The 21,773-nt window shown below is 40.8% G+C and overlaps 1 protein-coding gene across 4 annotated transcripts in view; it reads right to left on the bottom strand.

The window, feature by feature from the left end:
• The window catches only part of NELL1 (neural EGFL like 1), a 284,268-nt gene that overhangs the window by 246,088 nt on the left and 16,407 nt on the right, over positions 1–21,773 (bottom strand). For all 4 annotated transcript variants that reach the window (XM_068684942.1, XM_068684943.1, XM_068684941.1 and 1 more), the window contains exon 3: positions 12,822–12,972. In XM_068684942.1, coding sequence (XP_068541043.1) covers positions 12,822–12,972 — 151 coding nt within the window. The remainder of the gene's footprint in view (positions 1–12,821; positions 12,973–21,773) is intronic.

The following is a 21,773-nucleotide window of genomic DNA, read 5'->3' as shown; positions in this document are numbered from 1 at the left end:
CCTGACAATGCCTCGCTGTTCAGACAGCCAGAAGATTGCAAGATTTTTCACATACAACATGAGCATTATCAGGTCACATCAATTAAAGACTCAAGTGCAAAGTAAAAACAGTCACAGGCAGATAAAGGCAAAACGAAAATGGAATGAAAGCAAGGCAGACATGTACAAAAACATATTCAGTACAGGGAGGAAAAAATAGGAAAGGCTGGTGTTGTGAAGGAACTAGCTGGTTTCATGCACATAAAAGCATGAAGAGAGCAGAGAAACAGGATTTCTCTAAGCAGAAGAGCAGAATCTTGATAACCTCCACCACCTAAATACCTTTAAAATACCTAAGTTACGCTCAAAGAAATTTGGAGAGGATATTTTTATTATTTTATCTTGATATTCAGTAAAAGCTCAGTCAACATACAGAAGATACTGGTTCTGGTGTTTTGCAAGCCAGGAAAGTACTAGGGCAAGTACCATCAGTGAAGTCATACTTAAAAAGTTACATGTTCCTTAATTGCCATCTGCTGTCAAAGCACAAATGGAAGTCATTAAAGAGAACTTTTGCTCTTGTTCAGATGAGCAACACTGAGACTAAAAAAAAAAAAAAAGAAAAATCAAAAAAGACCTACACAACATCTTTCTCACATCCAAAGTATTAGTATAAATGCATACATTTTTACATGGCTGATCACAGAACAAGACAAGCTTCTGTCATGGGAAGCACTTGGCTTCCTGCAGTCATTCTTCATACTGCCTTACAGCCACAGAGCTGATCATTTACTACATAATGCTTTGTTTGTTAATAAAAAAAGGCAGTATGCCAGCCCTGGAAAGGTCAGTCAGACACTGTTCTTAATCATGTATGCTTTATCATGTGAACTATATAGGAAATTGCAAAGCAACATTGTTTCCCATCTGAGAAGCTTTAGTGTCAGTAGTTGCTTCTGGACTAAAAACAGCTTGTTGCTTATGCACAGAGCTCGTTGTCAGACTCCCAACTCATTTTATGTAAAACAGAAGAGATTAAAGCTTACTGCAATAGCCAGTGCTAACTATATATGTACACCTGCACCTGTGGCTGAATGTTACAAGACTGCATAAAACACCACATTTTACCTCTTCAGCTACGTGAAAAGAACATGACAGCAAACAAATTCTGCACCTATTTTTCATCTCCCTTCGACAAGTGCAAATCAGAAGCAGATACTCTCAAACAACCATCAGCAAACAGCAGTCAACAAAAACACCAACAGGAGAAACTGGCTGGATAGCCCCATTTGCAATCTCTAGTATTTAAATAGTGCAAGACAGCATAAGCCAGCATGCCTGCATTGATTTCCTTTACATATTTATTTATTTATTTGATTTGGGGGAAGAGGAGAGGGGAGATGTGCAGATTCACACAGAGATCTTGACTATACAGACACACATATCACCATGTTTACATCTTAGGAGATGTGGTTGTTTTTTCTCTGAATAAACCATATGAGTATAATTCATTTGCAAATAGCTTTCTCAATAGCAAACATCTTTTCTTTCCTCCTCCAACTAGACTCTAGAGAAAAGCTACAACATAAAGGCCACTCACTGCTGAAATAAACGTGCCTATTCTGTGTTCAAGTTCTAATCTGCAAGAAATGGAAAATGGAAGGGAAAAGAGTGGCAAATCATAAGTTCAGGCAAGCAATCATCAACCTGTGAGAAAATGATTTTTTATTTTACTCTTAAAATCTATCTCAGTTTTTGGGCATGCTGTTGCACAATTTTTATCTACATCTTTCAATTGACAGGTAAATGGGGAGGGGTGGGGGGTGGGGATTAACAGAAGCTACCGTACAAGAGGAAAGAAAATGAATTAGTCTCTAACATGCACGTCTTTTTATAGGTTTTTCCCAATATTTTACCAGGAAGAAGAAAATGCTGGAACCAATCAAGTCTGGGATCCTGAAAGGATTAAAGCATCTGGGAAAAAAACATGCTGGTCTTCCACACTTGTACTGCCTGAATAAATGCATCAGCAGCAGACAAGTGTGAACTTTCCATGTTGCTATGAGATCCGTATCAACAGCCCAAGGGAGACTGCTGAGTGTTACAATCAGTTCTGCTGCTGCATCACAACCACATGAAGTCTGGGATGGGTCTAAGATATCTCTGTGTGTCAACTTCCTGCTATGGTTAGCCTCCCTGCTGCCTTCATTGTGACCTTTTCCAAGAGACATGTGCGACAGTCACCTATTTGTCAGCCTGTTAGCACAAAGGGATGCTTTCTTGTTTTGTTATTTCTCAGTGTTTTGTATTTTATTACTTTTGATCATGTCTGTTTAAAAAGAAACATCTGTTTTGACAGATCAAATTCTCAGAACACATGTATCAAGAAAAAAACACTGTTTATGGAAGAGCAATACAGAGGAGTGTGTGACCTTGGCTGAAACTATTCCACTGCTATAATCTCCAAATTTGTTAAACATGTGGGTTACTACTGGCTTATTTTACACAATTATACAATTCCAGTCCTTTCTCTATATCTGTCAGCAGTCCCTCTCATTCAAATCGCAATGTGTAAGAGAAAAAAGCAAAAACATGTTTCTAAATTCAGATTAATTTTATGCACATCAAAAAGCTGGGTTATTTTAAGACTGTGGAACGTGCTTTACAGAAGGACATCATTCCACGATCAACTCAACATGCTTTGCAATTCTTCTTGACAATTTTTTCAACCCCTACGTACCTTACATAAGGGTACTGTAATAAGAAGATAATGCCTGGCTATTTTTAGGAGAAAATAATACCTAACTTACTGAAGTTTACTCCTTTTTTTTTTTTTCTTTCATTTTACCACAATCACAGTCAAGATCTACCTGTGTGTTTGACAGCTCATTTCACTTCCAGATGAGAAAATAAGGCTTCAGGTTCCTAAAAGTACACCATAAATTGGAAACTGATGATGTGGATGCCATGACCCCAAAAAATGTAAAAGTCAGCATCGATGTTAAATAAAAACATATAAGACACCTGAAGCTGAAAGCCCGAAATTTTTTTATGAGTTGTTTTAATCCATCATCTGCATTAAAGAAACATATTCGTGTATTCATCCTATTTAACAGAGCAGGGATTTTCACCTGTGACAAAAGAACATGACCTTTCATTCAAAGGCATTACTGATCTCATGGTGTCGAAGTGGCCAAAGGAGGGAGGGCTCACAGATTCCAAACAAGATACAACCCTGAGTACAACTCTGGGATACGTGTACTTGTGAACATCTTTAGAGTGCATACAGCGCTTTTTGTTCTGATCCCTATGATGCTAGCACCTATCATGAGACACTAAAACACTGCACAGTGAAGACAGGGCACCATCTGGTAAGCACAAGCCTGATTAAGTGCTTTGGTTCTAGGAACTAAGGCATGACTACTTTTTGCATTTCATTCAGGAAATTTTCCCCTTTATCACTTCCAAACATAAATAGAGCAGAGTTTTTATTCTGACTTTACAACTTCCGTCATCCCTGATCAAGTGCCAAATGAAGCCCCACAGCCTCTTTCAAGGAGCAGCACCAGCACTTGCAGCAGATGCTCTTAGAGCTACTGAACAGATGTCCCAGGGCAAGGCAGCAGGCACAGATGGCATCCCTGCGATTATGTACAAACTTGGGGTTATCATCTAGTCAAAACACTTGTGCATCTGCTTAATGGGATAAGGTCACAAAAATCACAGGAGTTCAAGGATGGAGTCACCGCTCACCTGGCACGTGATGCAGCGACACCGCAACATCAGCTCTCTCAACTGCTGGAAAAGTCACTGCCATAACAAGAATCAGGCTTGTTCAATGGTGTTATTGAACACAAGATTCAGGCAGGTTCTGTCAGTCTGGTCAAGGCACTTGTTTCCCCCTCCACCCCCCCTATTTTTTAAATAGCAAAACAAATTCAAGCAAAGTTCTAAGTCCAGCCCATTTGAAGTTAAGAAATAGAAATTAAATTCAGGAAGCTTCTACACCCATCTGCCTCTTTGCACGTGTTTGTGCACACAACCTTTTCATTTAATAGCATCGTGCCAAACAGAATATCAGAACATTTAATGATGTTTAGTAATCAAAATGGCTTCAGGCAAGACTGTGTTTTAACATCTTTTCAGAACCACTTCTGGATGTATTCAGAAACAACAGCCAAAAATCTCTATCCATTACCACGCTGACTGCATCATTTTCCATCTACAGAGGTTCTGTGATGAATCTCAGATCATTGGCTTTTGGATTTTTAGTGTTCCTGACCACTGAGTCTGCGTGCACAGTGGTACACACAGCACATTGTTATTTTGGTTGGGCAGCCAAGTGGCTCAGCCTGGACAACAGCAGAAAATAAACTGAGATCTTATTCTAACGCTCCCCTGGTGGAAAGCAAGTCAGGCTGACAGCAGGCACAGGCAATGCTATGCTAAATTCTGCAGGTAAACCAGCAGGCCTGTGCCCAAGACTATCACCACTGTCAATGAAGCCATACTGAGCAAAAGCAGTGCCTTGGAAGCAAGAGAGGCATCTGACTTCAAACAGAAGTAAACACTCACCTTGCAGTTGTCACTGCAGTTCTATAAGGATGCAAAAACTAGAGCATGGTACAGCTGTCAAGGCAAATATCTCCGTTGCTTCCACAGGCACTGTTTTTGTACCCCTAGTTACTAAAAAGTGACAGGATAAAGATCCCAAGCTCTGAAGCACTGTCAACCACTAGATTTTCAAGAATCGCTCTTTCACGTTCAAGTGCATAGATCTAGTCCTCTGCTACATATGCATACTCACAAACCACACAGCTACCTTCTGCAGCTGGTTTTAAATTTGGACAGACTGAGAGGCTGCATAGCAAAACCATGCATAGCAAATCTTCACTTACGTGGCATTAAAGACTTAGTGCAATGGCAGAGATTATGTACTGATATCAAAGCCTCTGAGCAAAACCAGACTGCCATCAGGTAGCACAAAAGGTATGCTGAATAGAAAAGGGATCATCTGTAACAGTGGAAGTATCTTGCTGAAAAAACAGATTAACTTTCTACAAAAGAAAACGCGAAATCCCACATGTTTCACAGACAAAGACTCTGATCACCTGCAACTCCAAAGTATTACTCCTATACCAGCAAATCCAATACAAGCCAAAAGTTAAAATGTTAATTTCTTTCAAACCTCCAAAAACTAAATACACTGAAGTTCTACTTCACTGTGCTATTGTCTACCTAAACACACTTCTTTCAAACATTTGTATCCTTTTATTTCAAATACACAGAACAAAACCCAGCCCATTAAACATCTTTCTTTTTCCATTATGATTACTCCAAGGACAATGGGAATCGCATTATATCAGCCTACCTTGAAACACTTCTCAATAACCACCCACAAGCGACATGTGCTGTAATAAACATTTTGTCTTTTGTTCTACAAATCTACACGGCAGCTGGGCACGCAAGCTGCAAGGTATTAGAACACTTACAATGTTCAACATATGTATTTGTGTACCTCCAACTAAGCATAAGTCACACGAATACAAATTTACTTTCTTCTTTGATCAGATAAAGAAAAAAAGTGACCCCCAACATCTGCTTGCCAGCTAAAATGCAGCTCGAGGTACAAAGCAGCTACTCTTTTTTGTGGCATGTGTTGTAAGGATTGTGCTTATGCATTTTTGTTTCCATTTCTTGTGCCTAAATATCTGTCTTTGCTGTGGGTGCTACCTGCCTACTGTCTGAAAGACATGGTCCCTCCCCCGTTCATTGTAAAACTGGTAGGTAGTAACACACTGCCCCTGAAAATAGCACAGCATCTCAGCAGGCTTCAGAACTAGCACAGTCAGTAGGGTTGAAGAGAGTCCATTATTTGAAGGATGGTAAAATCCTAACTCCTTAGGCTGCTACAACCAAAATAAATAAATTGAAATCCTCATGCACAGATAAACAAAACCAATAATCTGCTAAATTAAGTTCCTGCGAGAAGCGATCATGCAGCCAAATAGTGGGAGAAATTTTGATTTCGTCCCCTCACAAAAAGCAGGCGTTGATCTTGCAGTAAAGGATGCAGCCTAGTGTAACCACCCCGCAAGGGATGGCCTCGCTTTCTTGCACGCTTTTTCCTACCTTATACTTTGCACCAGATTTAGCCACTCAGTTGCACTAAGGGCAGGTCAACCCGAGGAGCTAATCTGACAGCAAAGAAACCCAACAAGAACAACAACAAAGAATTACTTCTTCACATAACACTGCTCCAGAACCAGGTCACTTAGCACTCACAATTACTGTGTCTGTAGCAGGGAATGCAATCCACAGTGGCACTCTGTGGGTTACTCAAGTGGTCCTTGAAGGGCTCATCACCTAAAATGCCTGGACTGAGGGTTATTTTCCCCAGTGCTCCAGTGGACCATCTGCAGTCCACAAAGTGTTTGTATCTATGGGCTTTCTAAGTAGGAATTGCCAGTTTTTCTGTGGCTAACCGCAGGACTCCAAGGCAGCATTAGCTGAAGGGTCACTGTGGGCATGCAGAAGCCTGGAGGTGCCAGCGTGACCAGAAAGCCCCCAGCAGAGCTGTAAGCAAAGCCCAGCACAACCCTGCTCAGTCCCTCCCCAGCGCCCACCGCTGCGGCAAGAACTCAGCTCAGGGGATCCCCAGATCCACAATCCTTAAATACCAGATTTTAATGAAACAAAAGAGAATAGCATAGCCTTTTAAACTAATGAAATCTGCCACTTGAGAGTCAAACTAAAATATTTGAAAACAAATTATCCTGTCCTAATTGCTATGTGCTTACAAGGAAGGTTCTTCCCTCTGATCTTGCTCTGAAATTCAGCAGCTTTCCAGTGATTTTTTGTGCTACAGCAAGTGCCATACATTTGTTAGATTCCCAGCAAAAGCCTTTCCCTTCCCACTGCCTTAAGGCCCAGCAACACAGCTGCTCACGGCTCCCCTCAGGGTGCCCCCAGCCTCTGCCTGCCCCACCACCTTCCCACCTCCCCTCTCTCTCCCCAGTGCCACCAGGGCACTGGCAGCTTGCAGGGTGAGTCCTTCGGGCAGGCACTGTGACCCTCTCCTGTCCACGGGGCACTGCCTGCTTAGCATCCAACTAAGAAAGTGACCCTCTATGAGCAATGTAGTGTGAACATCTAAGCCTCTTGTTAACTAGGAAAGTTACAGTCTCAGTGAGCAGCCAAAATTCAGAGGACGCAGTTTGCAGAAAGTTGCCTTCAGCCTAAATTAGAGGCATTTCAGTGCCTTGCCTCTATCAGAAGATCATAAAACAAGCAAACAAAATAACTCGGCATGTTGGAGAAGACTCCAAGGGGACCTACACATCCTGCTCCTGGCTGACCACAACATTTCCACACTGTCCAAATCCAATTTTAAAGAGTTTCCAACTATCAGCCATTCTGCTTCAATTGCTAACAAGGTCCAAACAATGTGCTTCAACAGCTGGTTATCAGCAGCATGTTAATGCTTCGGAGAGACAACAATTGCCATCCTAGGGTACATAAAACACCTGCTCTCAGCAGGGAGCCACAAGATAGAAGGTAGCTCCTCAAGCTGTAACTCCTTCACACCACTGAAATCAGTGGAACATGTATAGAATACAACTTTTCTGCTTCACTTCTCTCTTTTGCATACTTGAACCCAGAGGACAGAAGCAGGAGGGCACAATTCTCTAAAATGCTTTTGGGGAAAAAAAAAATCTGGAAGAAAAACTCACCAGCTTGTGTCTCTCTGGGAGGCAGGGGGGAAACTGTGTAGGTGCCTCTCGTATTTCACAATACGTAGTTCAGAGGGACAGAAGTAAAGCTGGATCTTTACATTCTCTAATCATCTTGCCAATTTAGCAATTCTACATATGAATATTGATGAAGATATGACCGTTATCCTAAAAGATCAAGTAAAATGGAAACATTTGCCGAGTTTTTCCTTCCCTTTGTTTTGAATACTGGGCATCTCAGAATCCACTGTGCTTATACACATCTTGCAGAGATTGATCTAAAATGCAGCATAGAGTACATCCAGTCCTTCAGGCTTACAACTGGGGTCAGAAGTCACTTGCTCAGGTTTCTTTCCATTAATTAGGTTTCAGCATTTAACTAGCTTGTTTCCCATTTATGTTTTAAATCTAACATCATGTAAGACTGGAAGGTCCAGTAGCCTTCCAATTGTCATTTGTGCATGTAGAGCTTTCTATCTACTCCACTACAGTCTGAGAAGCTGTTCACATTGTAACTGGGAAGAAATAATTTATTAGGAAGTCTCACCCCTCTCCCCTCCCCAACCAAAACTGACTTGCTAGAAATAAAAATATTTCACTCCCAGCCTAATACATTTATCATCATCCCTCAGAATATTTATACCAATACATCTGCCTGTTATGTACCAAAGGGCCAAATTCTCCACTCAATAAATCCATCGCACTATAGCAGTACAATTAGCTTGCAAGTTTACAAGTATCTGACATGACAAAGTTTCTGAAGGTCAGTTCCTAAGCATAGGTTCACGTTAAAAAAAAAAATAGAAGAATAAAAAAAGAATGAAAGGAATAAAAACAAACACAAAAAGTTTTTAGTGCTCCCTATAAGACAATCATAGAAACATTTATTTCATACTTCGCTCTCTAGTTCTGTAATGGGGAGGGGGGACTCTATACTCAGAAAACCCTTCAGAAATAATAACACCACACGTGGACAGAAAGTTAGTATTGATAAACATAAAGCAAAGAGAGAAGAAAGACCCAGGACACACACACACAAAATAGTAAAACAAAGGTTTTTTTGTTTTCTTCAAGCTTCTTTAGTCCACTGACGAAAGCAACAATAGTTTCTGTGGGAAGACAAGGGGGGAGAGAAACTAAGTTCCAATCAAGACTCAGGGACTTTGAAAAATGTATATAACAAGACCGTGAGGAGAAGGTCAATAAGAGTTTTATTTTATTTCTCATGAGCAACTCCTGGGCAATGGCTCCTTACTCGCTTACTAGTTTATTTTCACTCACTCTGCATAACGATGTCCAACTTCTCTGCTTTTCACAAAAATAAAACCAACGGTTATGAAGAACATCTTTCTTTGGAGGGCAGTTTGTTACAGAGCAAGTAAATACCTGACAGGTTACTTCCAAGAAGTCAAAAGGGAATTTTGTCTGATGAAAGGTTAGAAAACCTGATTCAGAGTTATTGCCTCCCACATCACAACCAGATAACAGCTTGGCTGGCAGCTGCCACCTCATGGATAACCTTCAGTCAAGACTGTTTCCTCTTGCTTCCTTTCAGGGGAGTACCAGAACCACAGGGGATGTGTATTTGTTCTACCTATCTGATTTGAGAACATTTAGATCTGTACAATAGCAAAAAAAAAAAAAAAAAAAAAAGTATTCTGGACTCAAACCTTCCTGATACCTTAAGGCCTAAAAGGCTTAGGACATGAGTAGTAGTTTCTCCAACACACAATAAAACCCATCAAAATATCATTATTGAAAACTTAGGCAGTAAATCATTTGAAAATGTCATAAGCCAGTTAGCGGGATGGCCAGTAACACAGACCCATGCTCACTGTTCTCATTGGGTGCCTCACCCATTCTTTCCAAGCACCAAAACTCTTCGTTTTGTACATTCTTGGTATCTTCTAAGTAAACAAATGCTTTATTTGCCCACTCAGTCATCTGATATTAAATGAAAAGTTTATAGCTTTTTTTTATTGTTGTAATTTTATTACTAGTATTTGTGGCAAAAAATTTCACAGCTGCAAGAAAAAAATATTACAGAAGCCAATTCTTTTTAAATTGTACCCCCGAGAGGTCAAGAAATCATAGTCAGCTCCTCCGGTGACAGCCAGGACAGCACTAGCCTGGGTAACTAAGCATCCTTGGCAGATCTCTCCAGAGACCCATCTCAGACAGCAGTAGGATGGAGCTATGACTACACCTCCAGTCCAGGGAGTAAACAGCTCAGAGGAAATGCTGACTCCCATTTAAGTTATATTATGGGGCTTTGGACCATGCAAGACCAAAGCATGTAAGGAGCAAACATACAACTTCGGTGAAACTGTACTAAATCACTACTCAAATAAGGACTCTTAATGGGTGGGTTTTCAAGTATCTCAATGGCCTTTTCCAAGCTTCTTGGTGGTTGAAAGAATGAAAAGCTGTGATCAAAACATCTCACCAAGATCTTCAAGATAGAAAAAACGAGCATAGTTATCCAACAAAGATAATAGTTTCTGCATCCCCAAGTAACATGTTTCTACATCTTGTATTACATTTTGTCCTTTGAAATTTAGAAAAAAAATATAATCTGCAGATTTTCACTTTGTATTCCAGATAACTAGTACAGTCTGCACATACTAACAGACTGTTCAATTAGACTTAATCTGTGTTAATTAAGCTTTCCATTTCCCAAGCTGTATATTAATACATTTGGATCATGAAAACAAAATCTTTATCATCAAGCTGATTCAACAAGATAAAATATTAACAAAGACGCATTTATCATCTTCTATGCAATATAAATCCTGTCCATCAAAGGATCATATAAATTAACAACTAATCTCTAAATGTTGAGAGATACCCACTTAGCGTAACAAAACAGCTTATCCGAATGACTGACTTCGAGGAAAGGTGTTTTCATCTTACTTTAATACCTTTTACATTCAATTTCTGTATGTTATTTGTAAAGATTTAGGATCCATTTACCTACATATTTCTAAAACACCATAGATATCTTGGTTTCAAAGTTCCATGCTATTTATGAAGAACAAACTCCTGCTAATATGCACTACAGAAAGGCAAAAACTTTTCTCTTGTACCTTATGGTGATTATCTCCACTCCGAACATCATGTAAAACAGCCTTCTGAACTAATTATGCTGGCACATGTAACTTAGATTTTATTAATATATATATATATATGTATAAAATAGGTTTTACTCCATGAAATATTTATGCCAACTACTAGACCTGTGTGCATAAAAAAGGTCTTGCATAAGATATGAACTCCTGTACCAACAACTAACACAGCTGCTCCCATTATTCAGGTCTTGTTGACCTCCTGCGTGTCCTGTAGTCTCAAACTTTTAATTGTGCAATTTGGGGTGTACTAATAAGTTGAATACCCCTATGCCATAAACTACAGTATTTCCTATTTTGTACATCAGAGGGAACTTATTGGATTTTTCATGGTCAAAAACTATATTGGTTAGGTAATAAGATACCCTTATACTTGTTCTCACAGGCCTTAATCACAATGAAATATAACAATCTTTTTTGTGTTTTTTTATAAACTAATCTCTTTGTACTGTCTATTTTCACAGACGAACAGAAGGATGAAAAAAGCTTTAAAAAGAGTGTGAACAGATAATCAAAATAATTATAAAAATCAGTAATTTTGATTGAGCAACAGTGATTTAAATAGAGCAACAATTTTTAAAAAGGTTTACCAGCGTGTCAGGGGCCTGTGCACATTTCAGTTCACACATGAGGCTGAAGTCTAGAGTGACCTGAGCGGCTGGTGCACCCAAAAATATAAAAACAACAACAAGCTGAACGTTCTGCCATTACATTATTATTATGTAAGCAGGGTACTCTTCAGCAGTGCCCCCAATCTTTGCTCTCTAATCTTCTTTTCCAGTGTTAAAAAGCTTTTTCCCCATTTTCTTCCACTTTATTAATTTTTGTCATGTCAGACCTACGTGTCTGGAAGCACTATCCTTATCAAGGTCCAAGTAGCAACTTAAGACACTGGGGAAAGAAACAATGAGCCTCTTTTAAGTGATACACAGTCAGTCTGGGAAAGACGGATAATTGCAGTAATCCATCTGACTTTCAGAATGCAGCAGCAGCCATTAGCAATGCTGGCCGTGTCTGTTCTGGCCATTACATAGAACTACACAGACTTAAAACTACTTTGGCTCCTGCATACAAGCACAAAGATTTACGTGAGCCTTGCATCCAATTCTTCAACTACACATAGTTTTAAATGGATGTCTATTAATACGAAATACTAGAGATAACCTCAGGGCCAAGGACATCAGCAGTGCATTTTATTCAATCAAGATTACTCCTGCATAGTGCATCTCTCTACCAGCCGCTGTCTCTGACCGCCAAGAGAAAGAAGTTAAGCAGCTAAACTCAGTAGAGGCCATATCTAAAAACTATGTCCCTTGCATTGTATAATATTGCCTGTCTAGAATGACCTTGGATTGACAAGTACATATGTGTGTCCCCAAACGTGACACAGTATCAATGGCTATCCTCAGTGTACTCTTTCTTAAATGAAAAATGGGGGAAAAAAATATCTGTTAATATGGCAAACTGATGTCTGCCACTATAACAGCTAATGAAAATGACCTCTTTTTCTCCAACACTGACAATAAAAAAAAAACAAAAAAAAAAACACATGAAATAAGAATATATTGTATTCATGCCAGGAAGCAAACATACACATCGCCATATGGAAGCACAGGTTTGAAATATAGCATAAGAGCTGAATTTCAAAAACAGCAAACATATTATTTTAAAACATTTTTAAAAACAGTGAAACATGAGAATGCAAGTTTAACTTTAATGAAAAAGCAAACTCCAGAGTGCACATGATAAATAGGAGAAATTGCATTATGAGGTTTGCAATTTCCAAAATGCATGTTGTCTATGCAATGTGGTTTTGATCTTGAAAAAAAAGAAGAAAACAAACTAGCAAGTTGCAAATTACATCAAGAGGCTTTAATTTACATGTCAGATTATAAACCCACCATTTCAACACAGTCACAACAGAGTACTGAGCATTCAGCACCTTTTAGACTGCAACTACTAGAGAGAAATAATTTCCTCTTACCTGTGCTCTAACTCACGGATGGACAGTATAACTCCAGAAGTCGATGCCTTCTGTTGCAGAGTGGCCAGAAACGTGAACTCACTTTTATTCCGAAAGAGCTGAATTAACTTCTCACTCACATGGGGCGCTGCATGGATTTCTCTTTCTATATCTAAGAATTTTATTCAAAAAAAATATATAAATAAAAGGGGAGGAGAGTGGCAACAACAGTCCAGTAGAAATGCTAAGTCAGAAAGATTCAGATTACATTTTTCATTTTGCCATCGACATATTTCATTTTTGAGAGTCACCTACCACACACCACCATTGCAGTTGTTTAGTGCAAAAACCCCAATGTCGCCTCCGTCAGCATTCCCGCTTGTCACTTTGACAAGTTCACAACTGGTCAGCTACTGATTTTCTGACAATTTTTAACGGGATGCTGAACCATTTGTGTCTGCTGTGAGCAGATTAAGTTGTTGTAAAGAAGGTGTGCTGCAGTCAGATAAATGGGCTCCTAAACTCTGAGAAATCTCAGGCGCTGCCTCTCCCAGCACAATTCACTAAGCTCCAGTTTCAGTTTTTACCACCAAGCCCGTTACCATCTTTCCATCGTACATCAGAGGAAACCTGTCCTTGCACTGTGTAAGGCAGAGATGTATTATTGCTAATAATGCTATATGGCTGAGCTTCTGCCCAAGAAATAAATACAAGACACGCTTGCAATCTGCTACCGTTTCAGGGATTTCTCAGTTTAAACAAGCAAAGCGTGACAGCTCATGCAATATTTATTAAACTACAGTCTGACCGGGCAGATCCAGAAATATTTCAGTCTCACTAACCCTGCTGATGTCCAAGCGGCAGCATGCCTTCTCATATTTGATCTTCTAAGATTTAAATGCACTGTCTCCCAACACATTCATTTTTATTTCATCCTTTTATTTGCAACGTCCCATCACCACCACTGATGATTAATGACAAAAAGGAGGAATCACAGCATTTCAACCTTCCCACCCCTTGCCTTGTTTTGCATGCTGGGCCTTTGTCACACGTTTGCGAGACCTGTGCCACTCGCAGTTCCTGGATGTCACAATCAATTAGAAGCCCAGTGAGCTTCCTTCAGAAAGGTTTACTTTGAAGCCAGAAATGCCAACACAGATTCTCAGCTGGTAGAAAACCATATAACTCTACTGAATCCTGAGAATCTGGCCCAGCATGAATGCCATAAGACACAAAGGAGTGACGAGATTTACAATTCAGAATTCCACTGCAGGGGAGGAAAAAAAAAAAAAAAAAAAAAGTATCATTAAATGAGGCTTTGCAGACCGAAAGAGGAGAGACTGGCTTGCAAACTGCCTGAAACTCAGAAATACAGACTACTGGGGGAATGCCATGGACTGAAACCAAACTCCAAGGAAAAAGTATTCAAGCATGTTTTGTAATTGGATGTCTCCACTTCTTCCGCACAGCTTACAGCCCTTCAAATGAGCCTACGCACTCAGAATCCGTAACACACTTGTGCTTTGAGAAGCTCACCTCTGAAAAGTACTGCAAATTAGACATCAAAAATCACCAGTCATCATTTAAAAATCTTTGCCAGAGGCTCAAATTCACCTGATAAATAAATATAAGGTCCACTTTACAGCATCAAGCTATTCGTCTCTCCAATGCCACTTCTATCATAAGAGGACAAAGCTTCAGAGAACAGAAATAGTTTCCACTGCCATCATAAAGGGAAACAGAAGAAGTAAGTATCCAGCACAGAAGAGCAGATTTTGCATTCACCTACAAGATTTCGTTAACCGTATCATTATCCTCACCTACCTTACCTAGCAGATGTTATTAGTGGTCATAAATACTCCCTAGTCCTCTTCGTAACAGCTGGCAGGAGACACAGAACTGTGTCTCATAAATCAGGAGGTTTTCCCCTATTACACTGAATGGGTAAGCATACTCCCTACCCCACTAACTTAACTCACTTTTGGCTGTAAATGACTCCGACAAGTTAAAACTCTCAGCCAGCCGGCTGTCTACACAGACAGAAAACCAAGTACCGAGGTGCAACTGAGACTCGGAGATAGAATTTCCAAATGCTGAGAGTTGAGGAGAGCTATTCTTGTTTTGAATGTTAAGAACCTTTATATCCTACAAAATCTTGTGTGTTTTTTTTTGTTTTTCCTTTAGTGTTACAATCATAAGAAATAAAATATTGCCTATTTGAAGTTCTCAGAAAAAAAATCACATGAAAACATAGGCAGTGCTGTCAGTGGAACACACATGTAAAAAGCCTTGGGAAAAATCCAGCATTTTCTCATCACAAAGGGACCAAGTCATAAAGCCGCATCCCCTCATACCCACCCAACCTTCTACAAAAAACAAGGGCTCCTTAGTCAAAATCACCACTGAATAACCAAAGCACTGACTACTCCAGTTAGAAACATACTTCGAAAAACCATGTTATATTCTACACCAGTTCACAGTCTAAATACACCTTACATACACCTTACACAGCATAAATACACCTTACATTAGCCCTCTGTTGGTTAAAATCAGTATATGCCATAGGTATGAAATCATCAAGAATCTTGGATTCAAACCACTAACTAGCAAACATTACTTAGGTCCTGATTTGCAACACTATTCTGATATAATCCATAAGAAGGCTGTTATTTAACCAGGCTTTTTAAAAATAACAAAATCTAAATCCAGTGCTACTCAATTCGAGTAGCTCTACTCATTGCCAGGCTAAGGAGGTCCCAGTGCACAGGAACATCCCCTCACTGGAGAGCCGAAAACCACACTTGCAGGGGTAGAAACCCCAGCACAGATGATTTCACCATAAGGAAACCTAAGTAACTGCAACAAGGGGGGTTCCCAGCAAATCTGCAGGGATGTGGCAGATGCAACGCAATAGCTGGTGCTTGGATTTGTGAGCACAGGAGCCCACGGAGGTTTGCAAGGACGCAGAAATCTGCTTCCAAGGGGCATTATGGAGGTGATGGACTGCTGGGGTGCCAAGCGCACTCCAAGGCTTGCAGCCTGGAGCTGTACAAGGCTTCATCGAAGACAGTGCCCAGGCAGCTCCACATCGGCCCCCGTCTCCTGCCCCATGAGACAGCCCCCAGGCACCTCTCTGGCAGTGCTACACCACCTCCGGGTATGTCACCGGGCTGTATTCTGCTTGATTTCTGCAGAAAGCACCACACTCATAAACTAGGAGTATGATCCACTTGGAGTAAGAGCTTTCCATTTGCAAGTTGATTTTCATGCTTTAAAAAAAATAATAATAACAACACTACCACCCTGAGAAAGGATACACCTCCTCACTGCAGGTGCCTGAGGGGGAAAATACATTTTATGCTGTCTATAAAAATAACTGTCTGCTTGTAATGAAATGCCGTATTTCCTACATAATATAGAACAATATAGGTTTATACAGTAATCTTCGGTGAAACACCGCTTCATGCTTGAATGATAATACAATCTCAGCAATAAATAATATAAATAAATAAAAGTAGATACGACTTTCATATGCCCTTCTATGTGATTATATTTTCTTAATCTGAAATACTGACTGTCTGGAGGGTTTTTTTTAAACATAGTAGAATGCTTCTAAAAGAAAACAGGCAAAAAAAAAAAAAAAAAAGCAATCTTACACAGTTATTTTAAAGTTCAACAGATACAAATCACCCAGAGCATCAAGTAAACTTTCTACCTTCAGCAAAACAGAGAAGCAGAAGACACCCCTATGACAAAGACAGTGCACATCCCCTGTTTGGTTTAATACCTCCCCCCCAGCCATGCAAACCACAGGTCCAGGGAAGAAGCACCAAACACAAAGCAACAGCACAGCGTGCCAGGAGAGCCAACCCAGCTACGCCCTCCCTGCGGGTTCCATCCCCAGGGACACAGCCCTGCCTCCTCCCCAGCTGCCTGGTGCCCTGCAAGCTGGCTCAGCTCCAGCCTAGCCCTACCTGGGCCAGAAGGAACCAGAGCAGTATCCAACACTGGGACTGGGGCTGGGATCAGCTGAGGCAGTCGCCAGCCCCCTGCTGCGTGGCAGCAAGATCCCACGCTCAGCCACCTGTCTGAATCAGACACGGGTCACTCCAGTTCCCGTTATTTAACTACTCAGGATTGAGTAATTGAGTAAAAAATCAGCTTGCATCTTTCTGTGGGTTTCCACTGTTCTACGTATCACCAGCTCAGGGAACTAAGAATTAAATCCTCAGACTTCTGTCACTTGTAGCTTTGACTGAGTTAGAGGCCTCAAGTGAGAGAGAGGGAGATGCTGGCTCCAGCTCCACTGGAAACAGAGCAAAAAAAAAAACACCCCAAAGAAGCTGACAAAAGGAGTCAGAGAAAGAAAAAAAATGATGCAAAGAAAGTAGGCAAAGTTATTGCCAAACTTACTTGGATGCCACTGTCAATAATCTATGGTATGAAGGCGAAGGGAATTATGTGATCATTTGGGCTAGAGTTTTAAGCAATGAAAAGTATACATCTGTTCTTGCAAGCTGAATCCCAATCCATCCGAGAAATCATTACTCTTTACTAAATGTTTCCTTTAGAGAAAAATACTGAAAGTCATTTCTAAACCAGATCATATTTTCTGAAACAATAGCTATGTTTCAGCATTAACTAGCCTGCTAGAATACTTTTTCCTTTTACTTCCTTACTTTGGTAGGGAACGCAAAACATAGTGCTTTATTGCTAACTTCAATCATTTCAAAGCTATTTGTTTAAATATACTTTCAAAATATAGCCTTTGCACAGCCACACCAGTCAAGCGAGTAGAAATTAACCCTACAACAGAGAATCCAGATCGTAGCGATAGCCATTAGAGAGCTGAATATTGCAGCATATTGGCTTTTACTTTGCTATGGGCAAAACACAGTAAGACTTAAACCTCCACATGAAGGAGAAAAAACAAAAAAACAAACAAAAAAAAAAGTGATCATTTTTTTAAGACACCAGCTTTCCAAATATGGAACAGCGTAGAAACGGGATCCGAAACAAGTGTAGGCAGTTTCCAGAAGTTGCCCAGGATGTGAACACAAGACAGGGTCACAAAACCCTTCTCAACGAAGGCAGGAGCTTCATCAAAGCTTCCATGTCCAAACGGGATCCAGTGCACAGCCTCCTTTCTGCACATCGGTCCGCACAATTCTTCTTTCTAACAAACAGTCAAAAACAAAAACAAAACAAACAAACCACCCCCGCATACTACTGGTGACAAAGCCCCCGATGCCCACTGCTTCCTGTTCCTCTGAAACCTCTCCTCAGCCCAGACAGGCCACAAACTGATCCAGAAGTTTACAGAAGGATGCTAACAGCAGCCACAGGGATCCTGCCCAGGAAGAAGTCATTTCACTGCCAAGCAGGAAGACGCTTCAGGTAGTTGTCCTTCCCTGCCTAGCAAGGGCAACACGCAGTTCTCGCTAGACAGCACCTTTTTTTCTTTTTTTTTTTTCTTTTTTTTTTTTTTTGAAGCTGCAGGAGGAAGATTCACACCACTTCTCCTCACATGCCAACAGAAGGCAAGACTTGGCAATATGCTGCTGTCACGGGAACAGGCAGAGAGGCACGAATCCCTCAGAGCACCTTGGAAGCTCAATTCGGCTATCGCTGCTGGGGCCCGAGACAGAGCCCCTGGCTGCACAGCAGCGTGCCTGGCTGTCACCTGAGCGCAGAGCCAGCAGCACGCCTGCTGCTCACCCACACTGCTTCCAAGGCAAGGGAGGAAAACAAACGCAGGCTTGTATGCAGGCTTGCGGTGCTTGCTGAGCAGGCACCGTGCTGCTCCCCAGGGACCCCTGCCAGCTACCCATGGAGGGGTTAAAAATCCCCTCCCTGCTCTTCAAAACTATGCTGGAAGAAGGCAGGATGTTTTCTCAGCAGCACCTCTTTGCTTCTAGGTGTTCCCAGCAGCACGAAAAGTCATTCTAAATGCTCTACTCGCTTCTGCCTTGCTAGCTCCACTCAGAGTCAGTAATAAACAGTAGGAAATTATGTTCAACAGCACAGCTTTCTAAATTATGATTATTCATTATAAATCACTTTTTACATGTTGCTTCCAACACTGTTTCTCAAGAATAAGATCCATCTGCAGTGAAATGCTTGGTGATTTTAAAATGCAAACCTCCTACAGAGATGATGTCTCATTTTAATTATTGTTTCGGTTTAATGGGTTTTCATTAAATTAGAGGATGGAGCAATTACCAGGGTGAATAGCTAATGTTACAAAAGGTAAGTTCCCATGACTATACAGCAAAAGCAGTTCTGCTAAAGAAGGTAGGAAAACAGCATAATTCAAAGTAAACTCTCCCTTTGCATGATGCAAAACTACCCTGGCAATAAGTGTTCATATATTGGTGTCATGGTGATGTACGTTTGTAAACTACTTTACGACTAGGTCTCACCTAACAACATTCATCTAGCATTTGAAGTTATATAGCTATTCCATTCTTTTTGCAAAGCTACTGCAAAGTCAGTTCTAAAAGTCAGATTTTTGAGTGGCTATGGAAATCAGGGACTGCTTATCAATTCACCATTTCTTCCCCAATTTAGTTGATTTAGGAGCTTCATCTCAGACTCTTCACTTCTTGAAAGCTGCCCAACTTGAGCACTGGCTAGAATGACCATGCTCCAGTTCATAAGGCAGTTGTCAGAAAGTCGAAGTCTCGTTTGCTTGATCAGCATTTCAAACTGAACCAGGGAAACTGAGCACTCCGCAGCAAGCAGAGCACCAGATACTGCACAAGACTTGGAAATGAATACGTGCCATGAGAGAAGGCAGCCACCTGCTTCCTCAAGTCCCAGCCAAAACAAGGTCCTACAGGGGACAGAGAAAGCAGAGAGCGGTAGCAAAGCCTACACTGCACGGGCTGCCCTCTTCTGCTACCAGTGAGCTTCCTATCTCTCGGGCCCTTGTCTTCCCACCTAGACAGACCAAACAACCTAGGCAAGTGCTGGAGTTGTCTCAGTGGCGACAGATGCATGAGCAGCACGCCCGGGCACACGCATCACACGGCGACTGACACCGTCTTCAGACCACGTGGCTCGTACAGAGCAAAAGCAGACAACCTGAGTGAGCCAACTGGCTTTGCCCCAGGCTTCCTGACATGAACAGCCACGCTGCTCAATGTGCAGAGCGCTGCACATCACCTGTTGCTCGGGCAGCCCCTTTCCCTTGGTTCCTTTTAAGCAGCTACTGGGCTCAGGCTCGCCTTCGCAAGTTGGCTCAGCTGTGTCCTCGAGGGACTCGTGCTGAAATCAAGACTATTTACAAATGGATGATCCCTTAAATTAACTGCTTATTCCGGTGCCGGTAGAAATGCTCCAGAAGTTACGCTACTGCTAACAGCACATCATCTGCTCTTAAATCATGTGAGTTAATCAAATTACATGCCTTGTTAGTTAATTAGTGCAGGAGTCACTGATTGTAACTTCTTTTCCACTGTTTATCTATATTAGCTAGCACGTCACATCAGTGTGACTATAAAGGTAAAGGTTGCTATTTTCAAATTTGAAAATAACCACAGTTAAACAAAAAAAGTAAGGATTACAGTAGCAATCCCATCATGAGGAGAAGTCTGAACAGAGCCAGCAGCACTGTTTGCAACGTTAGCATGAAGGAGCAGTAATTCCTAAGACTCATTACCGAAATGCTGGCCGTTTTGCAGAAGCACCGTCCATTTCAGGGATTTATTTCAGAGTATGTTAAATGCTAATGCCACACAAGATAATGAGCCACCTAAAAATACTGTTCCTGTTCTGACTTCGCGCACAAGCAAACCCAGCAGTTTTTACTCCACTTCCACAAAACTCTTTCAGATAAGCTCAAAATCACAGCAAATCAGAAATGATTTTTAAAAAATGCAAACACATACTGAACTTGACAAAACACATTCCTTCAGCCACATTTAGAACAAGTTTACATCTAAGTGAAGACAGTACCAGAAAGTGAGGAGCATCTAGAACCAAAAATTAGATGCAGAAGGTAAGTTTTACAAATAACTGCAGCTTGGACCACCTTACTCCCACTATAACCCTTAGCACATTTCTAACCTGGAAACAAACTTCAGCTTCATCAATAGACTGTACAGAGAACAATCTATTTGTATTTTTAAGCTGTATGTAATAATTCTGATTTCTCATTTAGTACTCTTCTTTCTTTGAGGTGATAATTAATGCTGCTCATGCTTTGTGACAAGGTGTTAAAAATAAATAGTATCAAGTACACCTGCTTTAAGGTTCCAAACTTTAACAGGAATGTGAGAGGCACAGGTAACCAAGAACCTGGATGTTCAAAGGAATTTTAAGTACCATATCCCAGAGAAGCAGAAGAAGCCAAAATGCCTGAATTATTTTGGCTGTGCTGAGAATTCCAGTCTAGCTCAGCAGGGCCACAAAGAAAGCAGAATTTGCCTCCCTGATGAAGACTTGCGTTCTTAAACACTTCAAAACACCAGAATTCAGTAGTTCGTCAACAGGGAAGCTTCAGCAACCTGACTCAGTTTCTTCACGTGCAAAGAGAGATTACAATGCTTAATGCTGCTTACAGTAGCTAACAGACCTGCCTACACCTACCCAGAGCTCCCGATTTCCAGTCCATATCACAAGAATAATCCAACTTGAGGCAATGAAATTATCCGTAAAGTTCAAAGTAAACATATGCTGATGCACGCTCATGGTTCAAAAATTCCCGTGATATGACACTCTAAGAAGTTGTTTAATTACTTTTAAAACATTTAGCTCATTTATTACTCAAATATTATGTTTTTTGTTTCCTTATTCTCTCTCTGCAATTTGTACAAACACTAACCGAATGCGTTTCATGAATTAATTTTCCCTTCTGTTTTCTTTAACTCAGAAAAATCACTTCCACGGTATTGGTAAAGAAAATTAAATCCTGGGTGTCTGCTTTATTTATTAACTGCGTGATAATAACACGGGGCATAATACATTTGT

This window comes from Anas acuta, chromosome 5 (assembly GCF_963932015.1).
Source record: "Anas acuta chromosome 5, bAnaAcu1.1, whole genome shotgun sequence".
Lineage (NCBI taxonomy): Eukaryota > Metazoa > Chordata > Aves > Anseriformes > Anatidae > Anas > Anas acuta.
The sequence above is the reverse complement of the archived record's forward strand: the minus strand, read 5'-3'. Positions and strand labels throughout refer to the sequence as shown.